This window comes from Panthera pardus, unplaced genomic scaffold, assembly GCF_024362965.1.
Source record: "Panthera pardus isolate Hobbes unplaced genomic scaffold, ASM2436296v1 HiC_scaffold_24, whole genome shotgun sequence".
In the NCBI taxonomy this organism is placed as follows: Eukaryota; Metazoa; Chordata; class Mammalia; order Carnivora; family Felidae; genus Panthera; species Panthera pardus.
This window is the reverse complement of record NW_026526810.1, coordinates 59,676,107-59,698,986: the sequence shown is the minus strand read 5'-3', so window position 1 is coordinate 59,698,986 and position 22,880 is coordinate 59,676,107. Positions and strand designations below refer to the sequence as shown.

General features: G+C 36.8%; 1 protein-coding gene and 1 long non-coding RNA gene across 9 annotated transcripts in view; one reads left to right on the top strand and one right to left on the bottom strand.

The window, feature by feature from the left end:
- Window positions 1–10,317, bottom strand: part of DPH6 (diphthamine biosynthesis 6) — a 439,826-nt gene extending 429,509 nt beyond the window's left edge. For 5 of the 7 annotated variants that reach the window (XR_008417119.1, XR_008417120.1, XR_008417121.1 and 2 more), the window contains exons 1-2: window positions 10,103–10,312; window positions 5,147–5,241 (exon numbers count right to left, since the gene is read on the bottom strand). Coding sequence is in view for 2 of the 7 variants with exons in the window: in XM_019442639.2 (XP_019298184.1) it covers window positions 5,147–5,241; window positions 10,103–10,125 (118 nt within the window). In the remaining 5 variants the exon portion in view is untranslated. Of the gene's footprint in view, window positions 1–5,146; window positions 5,242–10,102 lie in introns of all 7 variants that reach the window. The other 2 variants (XM_019442639.2, XM_019442636.2) reach the window with 2 other exon arrangements.
- LOC128772971 (uncharacterized) overlaps window positions 9,547–22,880 on the top strand; it is a 78,104-nt gene continuing 64,770 nt past the window's right edge. Inside the window, exons 1-2 of one of the 2 annotated variants that reach the window (XR_008417125.1) lie at window positions 9,547–9,680; window positions 16,468–16,562. This is a non-coding gene — a long non-coding RNA (uncharacterized LOC128772971). Of the gene's footprint in view, window positions 9,681–9,954; window positions 10,142–16,467; window positions 16,563–22,880 lie in introns of those variants that run through there. The other variant, XR_008417124.1, reaches the window with a different exon arrangement.

Genomic DNA, 22,880 nt, shown 5'->3' with positions numbered 1-22,880 from the left:
TCTAGCAATCACTAGTTGTTTTCTGTATTTAAGAGTCTAGTGTTTTGTTTGTTCATTAGTTTGGTTTAGATTCCACATGTAAGTAAAATCGTATAATATTTGTCTCTCCTTGTCTGACTTATTTCACTTAGTATAATGCCCTCTAGGCCCATCCATGTTGTTGCAAATGAAGAAGGAGCATTTTCTTTTTATTTTTTCTATTTTTTATTTTTATTTTTATTTTTAAAATATAATCTATTGTCGAGTTAGCTAACATACAGTGTATACAGTGTGCTCTTGGCTTTAGGAGTAGATTCCTGCGATTCATGGCTAATATACAACACCCAGTGCTCATCCTAACAAGTGCCCTCCTCAATGCCCATCACCTATTTTTCCCTCTCCCTTATCCCTCCCCCTATCAACCCTCAGTTTGTTCTCTGTATTTAAGAGTCTCTTATGGTTTGCCTCCCTCTCTGAAACTATTTTCTGCCCTCCCCTTCCCCCATGGTCTTCTGTTAAGTTTCTCAAATTCCACATATGAGTGAATACATATGATATCGGTCATTCTCTGACTGACTTATTTCACTCAGCATAATACCCTCCAGTTCCATCCTCGTTGTTGCAAATTGCAAGATTTCATTCTTTTTCATTGTCAAGTAGTATTCCATTGTATATATAATCCACATCTTTATTAATCCATCAGTTGATGGACATTTTGACTCTTTCCATAATTTGGCTATTGTTGACGGCGCTGCTATAAACATCGGGATACATGTGCCCCTATGAATCAGCACTCCTGTACTCTCCATATAAATTCCTAGCAGTGCACTTGCTGAGTCATAGGGTAATTCTATTTTTAATTTTTTGAGGAATCGACACACTATTTTCCAGAGCAGCTGCACCAGTTTGCATTCCCACCAACAGTACAAAAGAGATCCTCTTTCTCCACATCCTCGCTAACAACTGTTGTTTCCTGAGTTGTTAATTTTAGCCACTCTGACCAGTGTGAGGTGGTATCTCAATGCGGTTTTGACTTGTATTCCCCTGATGATGAGTGATACTGAGCATCTTTTCATGTGTCTGTTGGCCATCTGGATGTCTTCTTTGGAGAAGTGTCTATTCATGTCTTCTGCCCCTTTCTTTTCTTTTCTTTTCTTTCTTTCTTTCTTTCTTTCTTTCTTTCTTTCTTTCTTTCTTTCTTTCTTTCTTTCTTAAATTGTTTTAATGTTTATTTATTTTTGAGAGAAAGAGAGTGTGAGTCAGGGCGGGGCACAGACAGAAGGAGACACAGAATCCGAAGCAGACTCCAGGCTCTGAGCTGTCAGCACAGAGCCTAATGCGGGGCTCAAACTCATGAACCGTGAGATCACGACCTGAGCTGAAGTTGGGCACTTAACCAACTGAGCCACCCAGGCACCCCTTCTTCTGCCATTTCTTCACTGGATTATTTATTTTTTGGGTGTTGAGTTTGGTAAGTTCTTTCTAGATTTTGGATACAAACCCTTTATCCAATATGTCATTTGCAAATATCTACTCCCATTCCATCGGTTGCCTTTTAGTTTTCTAAAGTATGTTCTGCAGAATAGGAATCCCATGTGATGGTAATAAATACTGGATGCAGAAAGGATTCCATGGTCAAATAATTTATTAAAAACGGGATAACCATGTTAAACAGGTGTCTTTGCTGTAATTCTTCCTAGGCTAATGTGCTTTAACGTGTTCCAATAAGGGGAGAGATTATGAACTACATCTCAAATTTATGTACCCTTAAAAGACTTACATTTTATCAGGTATTTGTGATTCAAAGAATATATCTAGGAAATATTGTGATGGAATAATAATAACACGGAATATGTTCACAATGTGTTAGTAAGTTTTAAAAAAAGTTTACAACACTATTTGACATATATGTATGTATGTGTGTATGTATGCATATATGCCAAGAATGTCCAATTAACCTGAGTATGAAAAGTATCCTATCAAAAGGGATGAAAAAATGATATTTTAAGGGCCCCTTCATTAATCAAAACCATCACCATATGCCATCACATTTTGGCCCACCAGATCTGAACCCAACCCATACACCACACTGGCTTGCATGTACTCACATTATTACTACATACCTGTCTACTCCTAGTCAACAGTAGGAAGTAGAGATATAGCCAAAGTCACCAAAAAACCTTTCAGCCTACCCTCATCTCACACTTACCCTGGATCTTTAAATATATTAGTTTTAAAGAACACTGATACAATTGAATTAATATATTTAAAGAACTTTGAGCTTCTCAGCAAGAAACTTCCTGATGTTGGCACAATAATTAAAACATTTTACTGACTTCAAAAAACCTAGAAGACAATTTTCCTTTAAGGCTCCATTTAGTCCTAACCACAATGTAACTTGTATTAATGGAACCTATATTGCAACAATGGTATGAGATCAAATAAAACCAAAAGACTCCACTGTTGCCTGAAGCACCTCAATTAACATGCCACAAAAGTTCCTACTACAAATTTAAAGAGATGGTTTTGTGAATTTTATGACAAGGTCACATTATCCCCATTGATGGAAATAAATTCCTTTCCAGACTACGCATTGAAAACCCAGTGCCATGAATTCACTCTAACCAATTTCATACTGGAGTCATCTCTACCAGTCTTTCCTCATTACAGTTCCTTTTACAACATGTTTGGGGAAAAAATAAGTCAATCAATGAATCATTCAATAATCACCAATTTCCTGCTGACTTTAAATCAAGATTAGCTAAATCCTCTCCATTTACCAACCCACAGCCATCTACTCTCTTCCCCTACAGTTTCAGCTGATTTTTTTTCCAGCTTTTACTTCATAATATTTTAATTCCATTTACTGTTGAATTTTTCTAGCAATATTCTAAGTAAATGTCTCCATACCATTCTGAAGTATAATTTAGAGATACACTTTATCATTTTATCCACCCTGCCAGTGAACCATGAACACATGGAAGATTATACATCAATGATTCAGTACAAAGTAACTATACTAATTCAAGTAGAGAAGTTTAAAACAAGATAGAAACTCCAGGTAGAAAAATTATATCATTATATATATTATATAAATTTCTGTTTTTTAAATACCAAGACCTCTCAGATAGAAAGCTTAAAAAACCCACTTGCCTGCTTAGCCAGAAGGAATAAGGGAAGTTTTTTTTCCTTTAGTAACAGAACATAAGGCTGCAACAAAAGTCTGCTTCTTCTTTTATAATATAGAAGTTACAATACAGTTTCCATTCAAGCTTAGTCAAAGAGTTTTCTCTGTATTATTTAAAGTCAGAAAAAGGAGGTCATTTCCAATGCTGTTATATTATTCGTCATTGAAATGCTGTTATATTAGTCATCATTGAAACCCTAATGCAAAATCCTAGAGTGTGTGTTTACCCTTGACCCTTTACAAGATCTGTTTTCTATTTCTTCCTATAAAATATTTCAAATCTCTACCTTCCCACTTCACTTCCAACATTACTTGGGTCTTAAGTGTGAAATAAAGAAAATTCAGATATCTGACTGAAATAACTGCTTGATATTCCAGGCCTAATTCTAGTTAGTTCATTATTCATCTGTCTACCAATAATTGAGTGAATGCCTACTATAGAGGCATAGAGCGGTCCCAAGTACTAAGGCGCAACTAAAGAAACATAGAAGACATAATCTCTCCTCTCAAGAATAAGCAGTCTATTTGGGGATAAAAATCAAAGACTAAATAAATAGAAAATAACTGTAAAATGATATAAAAACAAAAACTCAACAGACTGGTAGCCTTGAGGAGGGAGGGAGGGAGGGAGGGAGGGAAGGAAGGAAGGAGAGAAGGAAGGAAAGAAGGAAAGGAGGGAGGGAGGGAAAAAAAGGGACATATTTAGCACTAGATTCAGATTCAACTAAATTTACTGGATGCTTACTTCATGCCAGGAACTCTAATTAGTGTTTTTACATATACTACTCATTTAATTCATCCTAAAATAACAATAGAGCCAAAGCATGGTCTTGAAAAAAGCTGAGTAAAGGGGATGATAAAAAGCTCTTACTAGAAGAGCCATGTGGAGAAGTAGTATTAAATAAAGTCAGACAAGTGTAAATCTTTCCCTATTATACCTTAGCAGTTAATATCTATAATTATATGGGTATAATAGAAGAGTATAAAAGGCAAATTGGTGAATATTTTCCTTTTTTTTTAAGTTCTAATAGCAACAAAAAGTACAACTATGCATGGTGATAGATGTTAACTAATCTTATTGTGGTAATCATGTCTTAATATATACATATACCAAATCATTACATTGTACACCTACAGCTAATACAATATTATTTCGCAGTTATATCTCAGTAAAAAGAAATTATCGAAGGTTGAATTGTGTCCCCCTCAAATTCTTTCCCTGAAATCCTAATATCCATAGCTCAAAATGTGGTTTTATTTGCAAGTAGGGTCACTGCAGATGTAATTAGTTAAAATAAGATCATTAGGGTGGTCTCTTAATCCAAATATGACTTGTGTCCTTATCAAAAGGGGAAACTTGGACACAGACAAGGTCACAGGGGGGAAAATTTCTAATTAGGGAAATTTCACTGGGAAGAAAACTGAAAAAAAAAAAACAAAACAGCTTACATGAGGTCTGTGGCTTATTTGTGGATGCCCTTGTTATCACAGGCAAATAAAAAGTGGAAATGTACTGCTTTATGCTTCTCTCAAGTCTTACATGTTTAGCGTACATGTAAAATGGATCATTTATCATTATATGTCTCACTCTCCACTCTCCTAGAAGGTGTATCTTATTCACCTGTACATTGCTTACAATACTTGGAATGTGCTGTGGTGGAGGAGCAGTACACTCTGAAGTAAGGAGGTTCAAGGGTTCAAGCCTCAGGTCTGCAAGTTTATTCAAGTTACGTACCTTGGAGAAATTTATAAAACTATGAGTTTCAGTATCTCTGTCTAATAAAACTGTCTAGGAGTTCTTAAGAGAAATAAAGGATATGCAATTAAAGACACTTAGCATAGAACCTAGCATCTAATTAGGTGCTAAATATATATTAGTTCCATTTTTGTCTTTGCATACTGCATACAATAGAATGCAATTATGAAGTTGGGAGTTTCAGTCATTTAGAGAACTTCCCAGTAAGGGTATCATACACTTACCTTGGTTTTCAGCTGGTCTTAGATTTGCTAAAGCAACGATCTGATGCCCAGCAGCAATGCACTGCATCATATTATAACAGCTGTCCTTCCCACCACTGAAAAAGAAATAAAGAGATAAATATCAGGTTATTGAACATAGAATCATTAGATATCAAAATATACTTATTCGACTTTTCAGAATACTTCAGGAACTGCTTTAGAATTAAAACACAAAAGACCACATGTAATTTCCATAGCAGAAGCAAACTAAACAAATGTATCTGAATGCCTAAGGTTGCTACTGACAAGAGCTTGTGAAATTATGTGCCAGGATAACAAAGACCATTCTAAACAAAATATGATAACTCTTTGGTCTCTTTGGTTTATAACAGTGGCTCTCCTTTATATACAAAGTGCTTTGAAAATTAAAAATATGATTTAATTGTAAATTCTAGCTAAACAGCTATTACATATATTCCTTAGATGAAATTTTCTATGGAAAAGTAGAAAACAGTCTATTCTGTTTTACTATAAGAAATCTAAAAACTGACCACCATCACCAATTAAAGGCTCAAATTAAAGATCTGAGACCCATTCTAAGGACAGTTTGATGGCCATGGTGGGTTCACATTCTATAGAGCTAGAAAACAAAACGCTGAATTACACTGATGAAGTTAAACATCATTACCATCAGTACTTTAGCTATCACTATATGGATGATGGCAGGACAAGGCTTGAGCCTTAGATCTAATAAACAGATTGAAAGGAACTTCTAAATTCTCATACCAAATCTACCTAAGGCAAGGGCAAATCACTTAGTCAAGACAAGTGGTTTATTTATAACAAGGCTGAATGGCAACCTTTATGCCAATGGCAACCTCTATGCCAAGTTCATCTATAACAAGGTTGAATGGCAACCTTTATTTTGGTTTAAAACTCTACTGCCTCTCCGAAAGATATGAATAGACACTTCTCCACAGAAGATATCCAGATGGCCAAATGACACATGAAAAAATGCTCAACATCACTCATCATCAGGGAAATACAAATCAAAAACACAATGAGATACGACCTTACACCTGTCAGAATGGCTAACATTAACAACTCAGGCAACAACAGATGTTGGTGAGGATGCAGAGAAAGAATATCTCTTTTGCATTGCTGGTGGGAATGCAAGCTGGTGCAGCTACTTTGGTATTTATCCAAGGGATACAGGTATCCTGTTTCAAAGGGACACATGCACCCCAATGTTTATAGCAGCACTATCGACAATAGCCAAAGTATGGAAAGAGCCCAAATGTCCATCAACGGATGAGTGGATAAAGAAGAGGTGGTATTTATATACAATAGAGTATTACTTGGCAATCAAAAAGAATGAAATCTTGCCATTTGCAACTACGTGGATGGAACTGGAGGGTATTATGCTAAGTGAAATTAGGCAGAGAAAGACAAAAATCATATGACTTCACTCATATAAGGACTTTAAGAGACAAAACAGATGAACATGAGGGAAGGGAAGCAAAAATAATATAAAAACAGGGATAAATAATTATACTATTTACAATAATATAAATACAGAAAACAAACAGGGTTGCTGGAGGGGTTGTCAGAGGGGGGATGGGCTAAATGGGTAAGGGGCATTAAGGAATCTACTCCTGAAATCATTGTTGCACTATATGCTAACTAATTTGGATTTAAATTAAACAAATAAAATTAAAAAAATAAAACTCTACTGCCTTTCATTGTACATGTTTCTTCCTTTACTTTATCATTACCTCCCTTTTTTCCCTACTGTTCCATTCTTTCCAATCTTTGCTTAAGATCTGCAGGTGCCCCTCCAGGCACTTGAGACCTGTTCATAGACCAAGAAACTTTTAAAAAGAGACTGCTTGTCCTAGAAACTGGACCTTTTGCCTTTTATTTTAGTTGCCAACATTTATCTGCCTCTACCGCATTCTTCTAATCAATAACAACGGTCATTCCAGAACTTCTCAAGGTGAGACCACAAGGGGCATGGTGAAGTTATACATCATGCTCCCTTTCCTCAGACTCTGATATTCCCCTAAATCTTCCACAACTTCCCCTATTGAACTTCACTGCTCTATTTTCTCAGGACAAAAAGATTTCACCAATTCTTTAGAATATTTAGAATATTAAAGATTTATGTGCATAAAACCACAATTCTAATTCTTTAGATTATTAAAGATTAAAGAGTATACACCTGGGCACCTGGGTGGTTCAGGGGGTTGAGCTCTGACTCTTAATTTCACCTCAGGCCTCAAACTGATCTCACAGTTTTGTGGGTTAGAGCCCCACATTGGGCTGTACAATGACAATGTAGAGCCTGCTTGAGATTCTCCCTCTCTGTCTCTCTGCCCCTCCCCTGCTCCCACTCTTTGTCTCAAAATAAATAAACTTAAAAAATAATAAAGAGTTGACACCTATAATCAGAACTTAGCTTTATAATTCATTTGTAAATACGTTAAAATTTCAAATATGGCTTTAAAATAGCATTTCCTAAACTGTGTTCTATGGAATGTTAGTGTCCAAAAAATACTGTAAGAACAAAAGGTTTTGAAAATGCTGAGCAACTTACTTGCCTCTTAGAACATTACAAAGTACCTAAGCATATGTTAGGTGAAAAGTCCTATAGATTAGAATTTTAATTCCCACCTCTGGTATACTAAGTGAAATTACTCAATGTGCTTGGGTTTACATGCTTCATTATAAAACCAGAGAATGGTTTAGCTAATCCTCAAGGTGTCTTTCAACTGTAAAATTGAAGAAGTCAATCTTTTGTGTATAAGAAGAATAATGTTCTTCATGCTCTAAAGATATGTGAGAATCTTGGTTTCACTTATCCCTTAAAGCACACGAATATATCCCATCTCTCATTTTAGTACACACACACACACACACACACACGATACATTACAAATAGATTCACCGTATTTAAGTTTAAATTCATATATATTCAAATGTATATTCATATAAATGTATATTTATGTATGCATTCATATTCTTATATATAAATTGTTATATATTCATACTTATAGCATGTCTCCTAACATTTATACAGATCTTACATTTAGCAAGAATTTTCCAACATTGACGTTTTTTAGTAATTTGCTTTTTTACCATAAAAGTAATATATATACATTACTGAATATTTACTGTAATGGATTATAGTAATCTTTTATCAATGTCGCCAGGATCTGACTCTTCAGTTGGTGTGTCTTACTTCAATGGTTAAACTTTTGGCAAATGGCATATGATGTAAATTACTCATTTCCTGGACTACTTTTTATTCTTATCTATCTGATCATGAAGATCACAATGGTCAGAGATTAATCATTCACTTAACAGAAAAAATTTACTGGGGCGCCTGGGTGGCTCAGTCGGCTGGGTGGCCGACTTTGGCTCAGGTCATTGATCTCATGGTTTGTGGGTTCAAGCCCTGAATCGGGCTCTGTGCTGACAGCTCAGACCCTGGCGCCTGCTTCGTGGATTCTGTGTCCTGCTTTCTCTGCCCCTCCCCCATTTGTGCTCTGTCTCTCTCAAAAATAAAAAATAAACATCAAAAAAAATTTTAAAAAAAACAGAAAAACTTTACTGAATATCAATAATTATTTTGAGGTTACAGAGTCATAAAAATGGCATTGGAATATTCCAGTCACTGCAGAAAGGATTAGAATGTAACATTAAGCATTCTTAATAGGTCACTATTGTTAAGCAGTATCAATTAACTAGGGCATTGAACAAAAACGTTTATGAAATCTTCAATGGGCTTACAAAAGAAAAGTTGGTTGTGATGTATCTCAGACACTCTATACAGGTCCTAATCTCATCAAATATACATGTACTGTAGTCTAAATTCCCTTTTTAATGTTACTATGTTTATCTTCGCTTCAGTTTACATATTGGACATAGAAACATCTAAACTAGTCTGTCTTTCCCTTCCCTTATATAAAACAGGGAGGGGGACAAAACAGAAGAGACTCATAAATATGGAGAACTGAGGGTTACTGGAGGGGTTGTGGGCGGGGTGATGGGCTAAATGGGTAAGGGGCACTAAGGAATCTACTCCTGAAATCATTGTTGCACTATATGCCAATTAGGATGTAAATTTTAAAAAATAAAAAAAGAAAAAGAAAGAAAAATAAATAATAAAAAGTATAGACTAGTCTGTCTTTGGTTATCACAGGACTCACTTTTTTAGACACCTAAATAAGTTGCGCTACTATAAATTTCAAACTTCTTTTTTAATAGAGTATGTTACCATACGTCAACCTAAAAGCAGGTGTCTATATCAAAAGCAACTGGATTTAGGATAAAACTGATACAATTCCATCTTCATCCCGAGGGAAGAGACCCTTTCTCTGTACTTGAGCCCCAAGGTAAAATACACCTTGGTCAAAAGCAAACCAGTCGCGGGTGGGACTGCAGGCGAGGGAGAAGTGGCCTTAAGCAGGAGGGGGCGGAGCTAGTAACAGCCCCCGGAGGAAGGCGGACCGAAGTCGGCGCAGAAAGACAAGGAACTGCAGAAGAGGACTGAGTAAGTGGAAGTGAAGCCGTTGGCTCTCAAACTTCACTGCCCGTTACACTTTTTAAGAATCCGACCCGGAACCTTGTCAGAGTAATGAAACCAGCGCTCTGCCAGTGAGACCCAGAAAAGGGTGGGTTTTCAAGTTCCCCTGGTGAACCCAATGTGAATTCACGTATGAGGGCCAGAAAAATCAGAGGCAGGGGCTGACAGACTGAAGAGCCTCAGTCCAGGGCCGCGGGAGGGGCCGGGCAATAGCCCGAAAACTCCGCCTCTTCCTGTGGCCAGGAGGAGCCGCTGGGCCCCCGGACACGCGGTTCCTGCACAGACACTCTTCCGCGCCGCCGAAGGCGGCGGCGGTAGCTGCCGTTTACCAGCAGGAAAGGATGAGAGGCCGGCAGGGGAGGAGGAAGGCGGCTCCCGCGCCGCGTTACCTGATCAGAGCGGCGACCCTCATGCTGGGCGCAGTACGCGTGCGTGCGACGGGCGCGGGGGGGGGGAGCCGGGAAGTCGCCGCCGCCGCCGCCGCCGGCCGTGACGCGCCGCGGGGCCTGGCGCGGGTGTTCGCCTCGCCGCCTGTGAGCGGCGGGGCGTTGCGACCTCTGCGGCTGCCTTGTGGGACATCTGGCCACGGAGGAGGCGGCACGTCGGCGCCTTGTCCCTGTGACAGGGCCCTCCTGGCCCAGGAAAAAAATGATGTTTAGGCGCGGCCTGACCACCTAAGTGAGGGCACTGAAGCTACCAGGGAAAGGGCAGGGTCCGCGTCGCCAAGCCCAAATGCGGTGGCAGTGGATTTGTTTCGGCAAGAGAACGTTCAAAATCACTTAGGCTGCAAATGGAAACACTTGGAACATGCAAAGGGAGAGGAAGTGTGCCCTCACTTCCTCAGCCACCTGCAAGAAACTAACTGCACCCTTTAGTGTTTTTTAACCTAATATCTCCTTTGTATTACAAATCTAAACCTGAAACTACCCCTGTGAAGCTCGAAGCTCCCTGGGGTTCGGCCCTTTGCGTAAATACAGCACCGTAGAAGCCGGCTAAGGCTCCTCGCGAAAGAGCCTTGGCCTTGCAGAATCATTCACTAAGTATTTATTGAATGCCTTTCATGTACCAGACACTGTTTTAAGCTCTTTGGGATACATTCATGAATAAAACAAGGATCATTACCTTCCTGAAGTTTATATAGGGGTGAGGAGAGCAGACAACATGCAGGTTAAAAAAATCCTGTAATATCTTAAAAAGTGGTAAGTGGTATGAAAAAAAAGTTAGAGATTGAGAGGAATCAGGAAGGAGGCAGAAGGGCAAGTTGCAGAATTAAAAGGCAAGATAGGACTTCTGGGAAGGTGAGATTTGAGCCAACTCAAAAGGGATAGCTGTGTATGACTGGAGATGTGCTCCAGGTAGAAGGAAAAGCTAGAACCAAGGCCCCAGGTGTATTAGGTGTCTGTAGAGGAACAAGGCTGCCCCTGTGGTGGGAGCAGAGCAGCTCTGAGAGTACTGTGAGGCAGAGAGTACAGCCAGATGAGGTTCCAGTGATGGAGGGAGGAGGAAGATCATATATAGGGTCTTGTAAGCCATAAAGAACATTGTCTTATTTTGAGTGAAGTCAGTGGCCACTGTAGGGTTTGGGACAGAAGTCTGACTTAAAACTTTTAAAAGATTCCACTGTGCTGTTTTAAGAATACACCTACCTATGGTGAGGCTATTGCAGTAATTGAAGAGAGACACGGTGGAGCCAGGAACCAGGATGGTGCTAGTGAATTTGGGCAGAAGTAAGAGAATTCCAGGTCTATTTTGAAAGTAAGTTCAAAATACTACTTTGAAAGAGTTCATTGAATTGGATGGGTTAGATGTGAGTTACGAAAGAAGGAAAACCATGAAGGATGATACTAATGTCATGCATTAAATTAATATATGTAAGGAATTTAGAATCATGCCCAGCATAAAATAATCATTCAATTTAATTATACTATAATGTTCTCATTAACTCCAGTACTCTTGGTATGATGAGTGACTACAGCAATGACAGTCTGCATACCAGTTTCACCATCTAAAATGATGCATTTTTATTGGACCCCTGGGTGGCTCAGTCAGTTGAGCAGCTGACTCTTGATTTCAGCTCAGGTCATGATCCCAGGGTCCTGGGATCAAGCCCCCCATTTGGCTCCACTGAGCATGGAGGCTGCTTGGAATTGTGTGTGTGTGTGTGTGTGTGTGTGTGTGTAGACATACATATATATATATATATATATATATATATATATATAGGCTGTGTATATATATGTATGTACATATATATATATACATATATATGTATGTGTGTGTGTATATATATCCCTCTGCCCCTCTCCCCTGCTCATCTGTGTGCTCTCTCTCCAAAATAAAAATAATAAAATAAATTATTAAAATGATGCATTTTTAAAATTATGAGATGGTGGGTATTTAACAAATGAGTCAACTATTTAAAGTGTTTGTTGTCTAGTTGGGGAGATAAGACAAATACATTAAACAGATATTCGCAATACAAGATGGCATATTTTGAAAGTAACAAGTTATGTGATGCCTATAGCAAGGGGCCCATGAATTGAACCCACAGGGTAAATGCTACAATGAGGACTGAATTTCAAAGATGGGCAAAACAGAGCAGGAAGAACAGTTGGACCTTACAAACAGGCAACAAAACAGGAGGAGTTTAGAGCATGTCACCCCAAAATATGTTGCTTCAATGTATTGATTATTTTAAATTAAAGGCATTGAGAAATAGCAGACATGGGAAGGGCACTCTGACCCTCTTTATTCCTGAAAACAAGGGATAAAACTCCCTCATAGAAGGTGCCTTCCCTGTACTCGGCAGAAAAGAGACAGGGAATTGAGGAATAGACGTGATATGACCTAAACATTCATTCCTAAGGGGTTGTAGACTTTGGTCATCATATCCTTCTTACTCTGGGGTTGTTGCATGTGTCCATTCACAGTTACCATTGGGCAAGGGAATGTCAAGAGGCACCCAAGTTGACCACCTGTGCTCCACCTGTATTCTTCCTCGTCTCTACTGTGTGAAAGCAGTCCCATCTCTTCTTGCTAATCAGAGTCAAGTATCCTTAGTTGCCTGCCCCTGGGTGCAAAGGGTTAAAAATGCCCTACTACTAAATGTCTTCTAGTTCAATATATCAGTGTTGTACCCCCTGGCAAGAGAGAAAACCTTAAAGACTAGAACTGCTAACTCTGCCCAGCCCAGAGTTGTGGGAGGTGAAACACAATGTTCCCCAGTGGGTCGTTGAGAGTGATTGTAAATGAAGCTGTTCTTCCTTTCACCCTTTGGTTCCCAGATCCAGATAGCTTTCCTATTGGAAACACACTGTCATACAGAGATCTCTGACTTAGTGCCTATAGTGTATCCTGAGGAATGGTGCACCTTCACTGTAGAGTATTGTCTTTCAGCTGCTGATTTAGCTGTTACTTCAGTAGGCCTTTCCAGTACTCTATAAGGCCAGCTTCATGTAAATAGTCCAGTATGTGATACAATTAGATTTCATGGATATGGGCCCACTTCTGTACCTCATCCTCTGTGAAGTGGGTTTTTTTTTTTATTCTTTATGAATACTCTGCTGGATGGGATTCTTTGCTTATAGAGTGAGCACTGCTAGTAGAGTCATTGCAGACAAGAAAGGCCAGGTTAGTATCCTCTCTGTTCAATCCAAGTCTGGGAGCAGCCTGGAAAGGCATGGCCTTCGGTGAATTCCATAGCGGATCCAAAAGTGTGGCAGTTGAAAGGTGTCTGTCATCCATGCTTCCCGCAGCAGGTGTTTTTGAAAGGATATCTGAGTGGGTCACCTCCATGACTGCCACACTGAGGCAAAATGGCTTTCATAGAGTCACATAATGAGGGGCAACAATGTTTACACTACTTGTTTCACACCGTGTCCCTTTGGAGTAAGAAATGTAGAATGAAGGGTTCCTTCACACTTAGAATTATATTTGAAGGAGAGTCCATCTGAATTTGTGAAAAATCTACATAATAAACAGTATTTTAAAGAAATGCTTTAATTTAAATCAAAAACAATATATTAATCTTAAACCTAGTAGTGTACTCATTGAATGCTGACAAAGTGTTTTTAAGAAGACTCATAAGTTAATAGGGAAAACTTATTTTTAATTAGTAATATCCATTTGCCTACAATAATTTGTTGAAACTTCAAGAAAAGTTGGCTTAGCAAGACCTCTATGTGCATAGCGTTCTATATGGATAGTGTAAAGGTTACTGCAGCCTAGTCAATGTCAACAAGTTAATGAATTTTATATCAGTATAAAGTAATTACTATTTATTATACTGAAATGACTTGTCCAAGATTCGCATTTTAAAGGCATTGTGAGCTCACTTCCTGCAGTCTCAAACTCTTACATTTGAGTGACTATGGATTCATTTGTAGAGCCAACAAAATAGGTGAATAGGAAATCAAACTCAGAATAATTTCAATCCCTTGCCAGGGTACTTAAAAGAAACTCTCCATAGCCAAACACTGTTGCTGGTAATAAAAAGTTGCAAGCTGTCACTGAATTCTGCTTTCCTGGCAGCACATCTCAGTGATGTACTGATTGATAAAGACTCAGATAATCAAATCGAAAACTCTGCAGGTAGTTATTCTCAGAGGCCTTAAGGATTTCATTATGCCGTATCAGGAAGCCATCGGAAGGTTTCTTGGTAAGAACTTAGGAAAAAAAGAATTAAGTACTTATTTGAAGCATAAATTTAAGGGCATCATTATATGAGTATCTGATCCATCTATATTAGTAATGGCAGCTTATATGGGCTGGGCAATCCTCTAAGTATTTTATGTATGGTGACTCAATTAAATCTTGCAGCAAATCTATGAAGTAGGATACAGTGTCATTCCCACTTGCAGATGAGGAAGCTGAGTAGAAAGAAGCTAAATAATCTGCCTATCTTAGTGAGTTTGGGCTGCTTTAAAAAAAAAATATCATAGCCCAGTGACTTAAACAGCAGGCATTTATTTCTTACAATTCTGGAGGCTGGGAAGTCCAAGCTCAGGATGCCACCATGGTCATGTTCTAGTGAGAGCGCTCTTCCTGGTTAACAGACTGCTGTATCCTTACAGAGTGGAGAGAGTCTCTTCTTATAAGTACTATTCCCATTCATGAGGGTCCAATGTCATGATCTAATTACCACCTAAAGGCCCCCGCCTCTAAACACCCTCACATTGGATTTTAGGTCTTCAGCATTCAGTCCATTGCACTGCCCAAAGTCCTATAGCTAGTAAATGTCAGAACCAGGATTCCAACCCAGTCAGTCTAACTTTAAAGTCTATGCTTTTAACCTCTATACTCTATCTGCCACTGAAATGGTCAGCTGGTTTTCTGGCTAAAATATCCTGTTTCCAAGATATGTTTGGAAGGACAATGCCATCATTCACCTCCTGAATTTCCTTTTTCTGTGCTCCCAAGCTGACCGATGCTTTTTCTTAAAGACACAAATTGTTGTATTATATGAATTAATATGTTGTATGAAGTCATTGTTAAACATTCCAGGCCTGAGAGTCATTCTGTTGCCTTTACATATGTTTTTTCTTTGCTTCATAATGGGTAACATGAAATTCAAAAGCTATAGGAGCCAGGCAGGTAACATAAATGAGTAAAGTAGCCTGGTATAAGACAACAGGATAGTGAGGACTTTGGCAAACCACTACTCATTCCTCACTTGGCTTCAGCTGTGCAAATGTGGACCCAATCAGAAGGACCAGACCTTCTGATTTTCCAAGAAATGACATAAATCTTCATTTTAGTTAACTCCTTTTGTTTTAATGTTGAAAAGTAATTAAAAAAGTTTTTTAACATTTATTCATTTTTGAGACACAGAGAGATAGAGCATGAGTTGGGGAGGGGCAGAGAGAAGGAGACACAGAATCGGAAGCAGGCTCCAGGCTCTGAGCTGTCAGCACAGGGCTGGACGCGGGGCTCAAACTCACGCACTATGAGATCATGACCTGGGCTGATGTCTGATGCTTAACCAACTGAGCCACCCAGATGCCCAGAAAACTAATTTTTAAAATTTTAATTGTTTTCACACCAAATAAGGCATATCTGCTTATTATTAATTTTATGATTTAGAGAGTAGCTTTAGAGAGTAATCTTTATTCCTTTATTCAACCAGCATTTATTGATAATCCATTATGTTTATTTATAAAATTAAAAATTTTTATGTCCTTTCCTACAGAAATATCTTGTACTCATATGTGCAAAAATATACAAGTATGTGCCAATGCAGCATTATTTGCAAAATGGAAATCTCATCAGGGCAGGAACTTTGTATTATTCACTTCTAGAACAGTCCTGGAATTAAAGTAGGAACTAAATGTGTGTGATATATATATATCTTAAATTTCATCAACAGAATGGGATAAATTATGGTCCCTCTGCACAGTGAAATACTGTGTAACAATTAAAGAAAAATGAAGAATTCTTTAAGATATACTTTCAGCATAAAAAGCAAGTTGCAGATGTTCCATTTGTACTGAAGGAAAATTAAACATATATATATGCATACATATGTAAGTAGATATTAAAGGCTTTACAAAGTTACATCCTAAGCTGTTAACAATGATACTTCTGATGAGAAAAAATGGGAGATAGGACTTCTACTCTTTGATTCATATACATCTATGTTGTTTGACTTAGATGAATATATGTGTGTTACTTGTGTATTTTCAAAGGCTAAATATTTAGCCCCATTAATAAATAAATGAAATGAAATAACCATATAATCTCATTTCTTAACTGTCAGGTTAACAAAGATTTCAAAGAAGAAAAGCTGGTGAAGATACCAATGTCGGCAAGAATACGGGGAAAGGAACAATCTCATGCTTGGTTGCTGGAGAAGTAAGTACAATTGTTCTAGAGGGCAATTGGGGACTACACATTAAGTCTTTAATGTGCATGTGCTCTAAGCATTCCCATCTCTAGGAATTTATCTTAAGAAGATAATTGTACAGTAATACAGAAGTGTATATACAAGAATATTCCTCGTGATGCTGTTTATAGTATTAAAAAATGGAAAACAAATTGAATATCAATAATTAGGAGGCTGGTTAAAGAAATGTACCATGATAAATATACCACAGTATACCCATACAGTAGAAGATCATGCATCATTATAAAGAGTGATGTATGCATATATTTGTTAGTATGCAAATATAAGCATGAAATGTAGTATAATTGCATTAACATACAAAAAGTACACATGGGCATATATATGGGAGACAGTGCAGAATCACGGTTAAATACTTGTAGTGTGGAGTCAGACTCCCTCAATTTGAATGTCAGAACTGCTACTTACTAAGCTTGTTACTTTGAGTTACTTAACTGAAACTTTCTTCTTTCTTTTTCTTTCTTTCTTTCTTTCTTTCTTTCTTTCTTTCTTTCTTTCTCTCTTTTAATTTTGTTATCTGTAAAATGGGATTAAAATATGATCTACCACACCTAGTTGTTGTAAGAATTAAATTAAATAGACCATCATAATTACATAGTCTATTGTTATTTTACATAAAGAGAGATCTGGAAAAAAATCATCAATGTGTTGGTGGTGGCAGTCTTTGGGTGGTAAAATTGAATTGAATTTTTGATTCCATATATAGACCTTTCTGTATTGTTTTGGTTTTCTAAAATTAATGCAAATGTTTGTAAATAAAGTCAATGATAGTTGGAAGAAGAGATGATTGGTAGAATGGAAGGAGGGAAGGAAGAGAGATGGGATACCTGACTGCCTCAGGGTTGGTCTCACAGGGAGCCAATTCTCTGATGAAGTTACAGAAAAGTATGAAGAGTAGATCCATAGATCTTCAGCTCCATAGATTTTAGAAATCAACTTTACTATTTATCCAATGTAGACCAGATGGTAGGAAACTGATGGAAGCTACATAGTTTCATGGAGTACTCATTAATAAACCAGAATGTGTATGAGTCAGCTGATTCTTTCGCCACTAGGAAAACACAAATTAGAAATATTCTTTCATCAAAACATTGCTTGATAAATTAAAACCACGATGAGATACCACCACATACCCACTAGAATACCTGAAGTTATAAAGACTAACATTACTAAGTGTTGGCAAGGATATGGATAAACCAAAACTTTAATACACTGTTAGTAAGAATACAAAAATGGTACAGCCTCCTTGTAAAACAGTTTGTCAGTACCGTATAAAGCTAAGCATAATTTACCTTATGACCCAGCAATTCCAGTCCTAGGTATTTACCCCAGAGAAATAAACACATGTGTCTATGCAAAAAAAAAACAAAAAAAAAAACAATGTTCGTAGCATTATTTATTTATTTATTTAATTTTTTTAATGTTTATTTATTTTTGAGACAGAGAGAGACAGAGCATGAATGGGGGAGGGGCAGAGAGAGAGGGAGACACAGAATCTGAAGCAGGCTCCAGGCTCTGAGCCATCAGCCCAGAGCCTGACGCGGGGCTCAAACTCACGAACCGTGAGATCGTGACCTGAGCTGAAGTCGGACGCTCAACCGACTGAGCCACCCAGGCGCCCCCGTAGCATTATTTATAATAAGAAAATGAAAGTAACCCAATCTCCATCAAGTGGTAAGTGGATAAACAAATTATACCATGGAATAGCGCTCAGCAATACACACAACATGAACGAATTTCAAAAACAAGCTACAGCGCATTAAGTATGATTTCCTTGATATGAAATTCTAGAAAAGACAAAGCTACCAGTGACAGAAAGGGAATCAGTGTTGCCTGGTGTCAGTGGTGAGGAGAGGTCATTAAGGGCAAAAGGCCTTGAGGAGACATTTTAGTGTGAAAGTGCTGTTCTACATATTGCTAGTAACAGTAGTTATGCAATTACCAAAATTCATCAAACTATACAGTTAAAATTGGTTAAAATTTTTATATGTAATTAATACCTTAAATTATTGGTAAGTTACTGGTAAGGATAGAGTTCATTTTTATTATCTGATAAATTATATTCCATTAATTCACTTTCTCAAAATGCGTATCTGTATATGAATGAGTATATGTACTATAGGAATTAAACTTTGAAGGAGACTAGAATCCATTGGTGGAGACATCCTTTTCTTTCATTCTTTTCCCCCAATAATGGGAGTTCTGGAATTCTATATCAAAGATGTTTTACGAGTGGCTATGTAGTTAAAAGTGTGTTTGTATAGTAAGCATACTCGTATTTAAGTTGTGAGTTTATTTGAGGCTAGTGTTAGATATTATAGAGGAGCTAAAGCCTCCTAAATCATCTTTAGTGGCACTTACATTTTTGAGTATTGTATTGATGTCAGGCACTAGTCAGTTATAAATATATGAAAGAAAATTTGCATTACACATTAATATTATCAGCAGCATACTTTAAAACTTTGCCTGAAGGGTAAGACTTTATTTCTGCAGATAGTTAATTTCTTCACTATTCTGTTTTTCTTCTGATTGATGAGTTTGACTAGATTCAATTTCATAGAGAAGGATAACAGTAATGTATATGTTGATTTTATTGCCAAATTCTGACAATTATTTACATTTAGACCCTTTATCCCTTTCAAGTCTTCATGTGTATATTCAACCATTTTAAATGTAGTACCAACTCAGTGTTTATCCTGTGTCCTTTTTATGGACTTCTGACCATATCAAAGGTTGAAAAGGTATTCCAATATTTTCCTAAAAATATGTTTTGGAGTCGGCTTACCTGAATTTGAATTTTGGTTCTGAGATATTGGTTCGTAATTTCAGCAAGATGTTTTTCCTTGATCTGTAAAAGAGGCATATCTGTGCTTACCTTATGAAATGAAGATTAAATGTATATAAATGCACTAGTCATGGGGCGCCTGGGTGGGTCAGTTGGTTGAGCAACTGACTTTGGCTCAGGTCATAATCTCATGGTCTGTGAGTTCAAGCCCCATGTCAGGCTCTGTGCTGACAACTCAGAGCCTGGAGCCTGTTTCTGGTTCTGTGTCTCCTCTCTCTGCTTCTCCCCTGCTTGCACTCTGTCTCTCTCTCTCTCTCTCTCTCTCTCTCTCATAAAAATGAGTAAACATTAAAAAAATTTTTTTTTTAATAAATGCACTGGTCACAATATCTGTCACATGCAAACTCTTAAGCAAACACTACAAATGATAGAACAATATTTATAACAAGCCATGAAGGAATGAAGATAAATTCATATAAAAATGTTCACTTAGTCCAAAAGGAGGTAAGAAAAAAAGAGTAAAAGGAGAAGAGAAAAATGAAACAAAACAATAAGCTGGTAGATTTAAATCTAACAATATCAGTAATCACATTAAATGTCAATGTCCAAACACTTAAAATACAGGTTGAAAGATTCAACAAGAAAGCAAGACCCGACTACCCTGTTTACAAAAAACACTGTTTAAATATGAAGTCATAGACAAATGAAAAGTAAAAGGATGGAAAAAAGATATATACTATGCAAACACTGGTCAAAAAAAAGCTATATACATATATATGAGAAAATGTAGATTTCAGAGTAAGGAATAAAATTAGTCTCTCTGCTTCCTCAGATCTCCAGTCCCCCAGATCCCTTCCTGTGAGGCAACACATTACCCATTTTTCTGTATCTTTCCAGAATGAGTTTATGAATATATAAGCATATATCACTTTTATTTTTCACCAAGGGGAGCATACTGTATTCACTGTCATCTACTTTGTTCTTCCAAATATATCTAAGACATTATTCTGTATCACTACATATGGATTTATCTCATTCTTTTTAACTGCTGTATGGTAAAGTATAGGGGGAAAAAAGTATTAACTAAACTATGGTAAAGTCTGTTTTTTGGAAGGTCTCCATCAAGAACACTAGTGCTCCAAATTCTAGCTAACATGGCTAAGTGAGACTCCTCCAAAATATGATTGGGATGTAACTAATTTAAAGAACTCGGGACACCTGCATCTCCAGCACATTCAAACCTAAGGTCAATATCCTGATATGTCACACATTCAAACCTAAGGTCAATATCCTGACATGTTACACTCCCACTGAGTCACTCCAACTCACATTTCTACCAGTTTGTTACTTTTTGAGGACACCATCCTCCACCTACTTAGTATTCAAGGTAATTCTTAACTTCCCCTTCTCCCTGATGTTTCCCCAGTCTGTAACCAAGTCTTATAGATTGTACTCTCAAGGTGTCTCAATAAGTTGGAGATGGATGATGAAATTCTTGAAGTTCATTGTTACCTATTCAATGCACTGGAACTAAGACTAGTATCTGCATCCAGTTCCAATCTCCATTGCCAGATGTTTTGTCTATAAAATTGCATCAGAGGACTTAAGAGGTTTCTTAAGTGATAAATTGATGTTTTTAATATTCCCTATTCAAAAAGTTTATTCTTTCTTTATAATTTTATTTATTGCTATTCTTATTTAGGAAGATATTTCGGTCTGGTGGGATATACAGTTTTATAATTATAGTGTGGTATTATGGTTCTTCTTTTGACAAGCTCCAAGTACTTTAACAAGTTCTGTTTCATATATCCTAATAATATCCCTTTGAAATAGGTTGAAGAAAATATTTTCTTTTCAATTTACTAGTGAAAGAACGGAAACAGATATATCAGGTGGTTAGTGCTTGGCTACGCAGTGTGTTAGTGACCAAGCTGGGACTGGAACCCAGGTTTCCTGACTTTCAAGCCAGATTATGTGTTTCAGAATCATAAAACTGTCTACTCTGTAATTTTGAAAAAGTAATGGTGTATACTCTCACACATTCTGAATTTCTAGAGCTGTAATAATAATCCATTAAAAAAAGAAAACAATCTTCCTTAGAGAATCTCACTGGAAAGGAACAGTTCTCAAGAAATGTAGAGAATACATATTCAACCACTGATTTTCTTCATTAAGCACTTCTCTGTGAAATGAACTTAAAATGTGATGACATCAGATTCAATATTACACCTATTTTTATTCCCCTAAAATATTGTCCAAACATATAAATGCCCTAGACTCTAAATCAATCATTTGAAAGTGGCCGACCACAGCTTTGAAAATATTGGGAGCATCATAAACATCATGCCCATCTGTCATTTCTTTTTCATCATGGAACATATATAGCCTACAATCATTCAGAGCAATATCTCATGGCTCAGGTAAAGCCTTATGAATAACTTTCTCTGTTCAGCTGTGCAATTCTGAGTAATTAGATGAATTCAAAAGTCCAACAAACTAAATTCTAAAAGGTGACTCAATGGCAGCAGGAATAGTTAAATAAACTAGTTTATTTTAATGGAAAACCTGATATTTCTTTGAAGTAGAGCAATTTGCAAGAAGAACTGGAAAAACTAGCATATGAAAGGAGAATTTAAAGTTGGAGCATTTTCTTTGCAATTGTAGAATACATTAGAATTTGATTGAACAACGTTTTATTTATGGTCCTTTTCCCTTTGAGCTTTTATTTCATCAATAAGATTTCTGTATGTTGGTGTTGTTTTTTGTAGAAAATTTTAGTAGGTTACCAAAATTTTATTGTGTTTAGCAATGTGTACATTGGATTATGTGCTTACATATTTCTAATATTGTTTTTCATTTCTCATCTGTGTATCTCAGTGCATACACACAGGATACATACTCTGCACATACCTGCAAGATAAGTGATATTTGAAAATTATTTAAGTATGAGGAAGGAGAACATATATAGTTGTTATGATTTAATTTATCTACAATAAAAAACATGACAAATGAAATAGGTAAGATTTTTAAGCAAGCAAAATTTAGTATATAAACACTGATGGAATGAAAATAATAAGCGATGTTTGATGATGAATAGACAGTGAATACTTAAAATAATTTGTCATGAAATTGGCATTATAATTCTAGAAATTAAACAAAAGAATATTCTTCTGTATCTCCTTACAAACATTTCTTTTAATTTTTCCATATTTAATTTTTTAATTGTTTGCACATACACACACATAATTTTAACATAATTATTTTGAGTACATGTAATTTTGTATTTTGACTTGGAAAAATGAATGCTTTTTACAGGTAAGAAGTTCTTTGGAAAATTGTAGTGGGTATTAATTTGATTCAATATCTCAAAATATTGATAATAAAAATATTTAGGAAGAATCTTTCTCTAAAATCTCAAATATTTTTAAAATAAAAGATGGAGTGGGCATCAGGGTGGCTCAGTCAGTTAAGCATCCAACTTCAG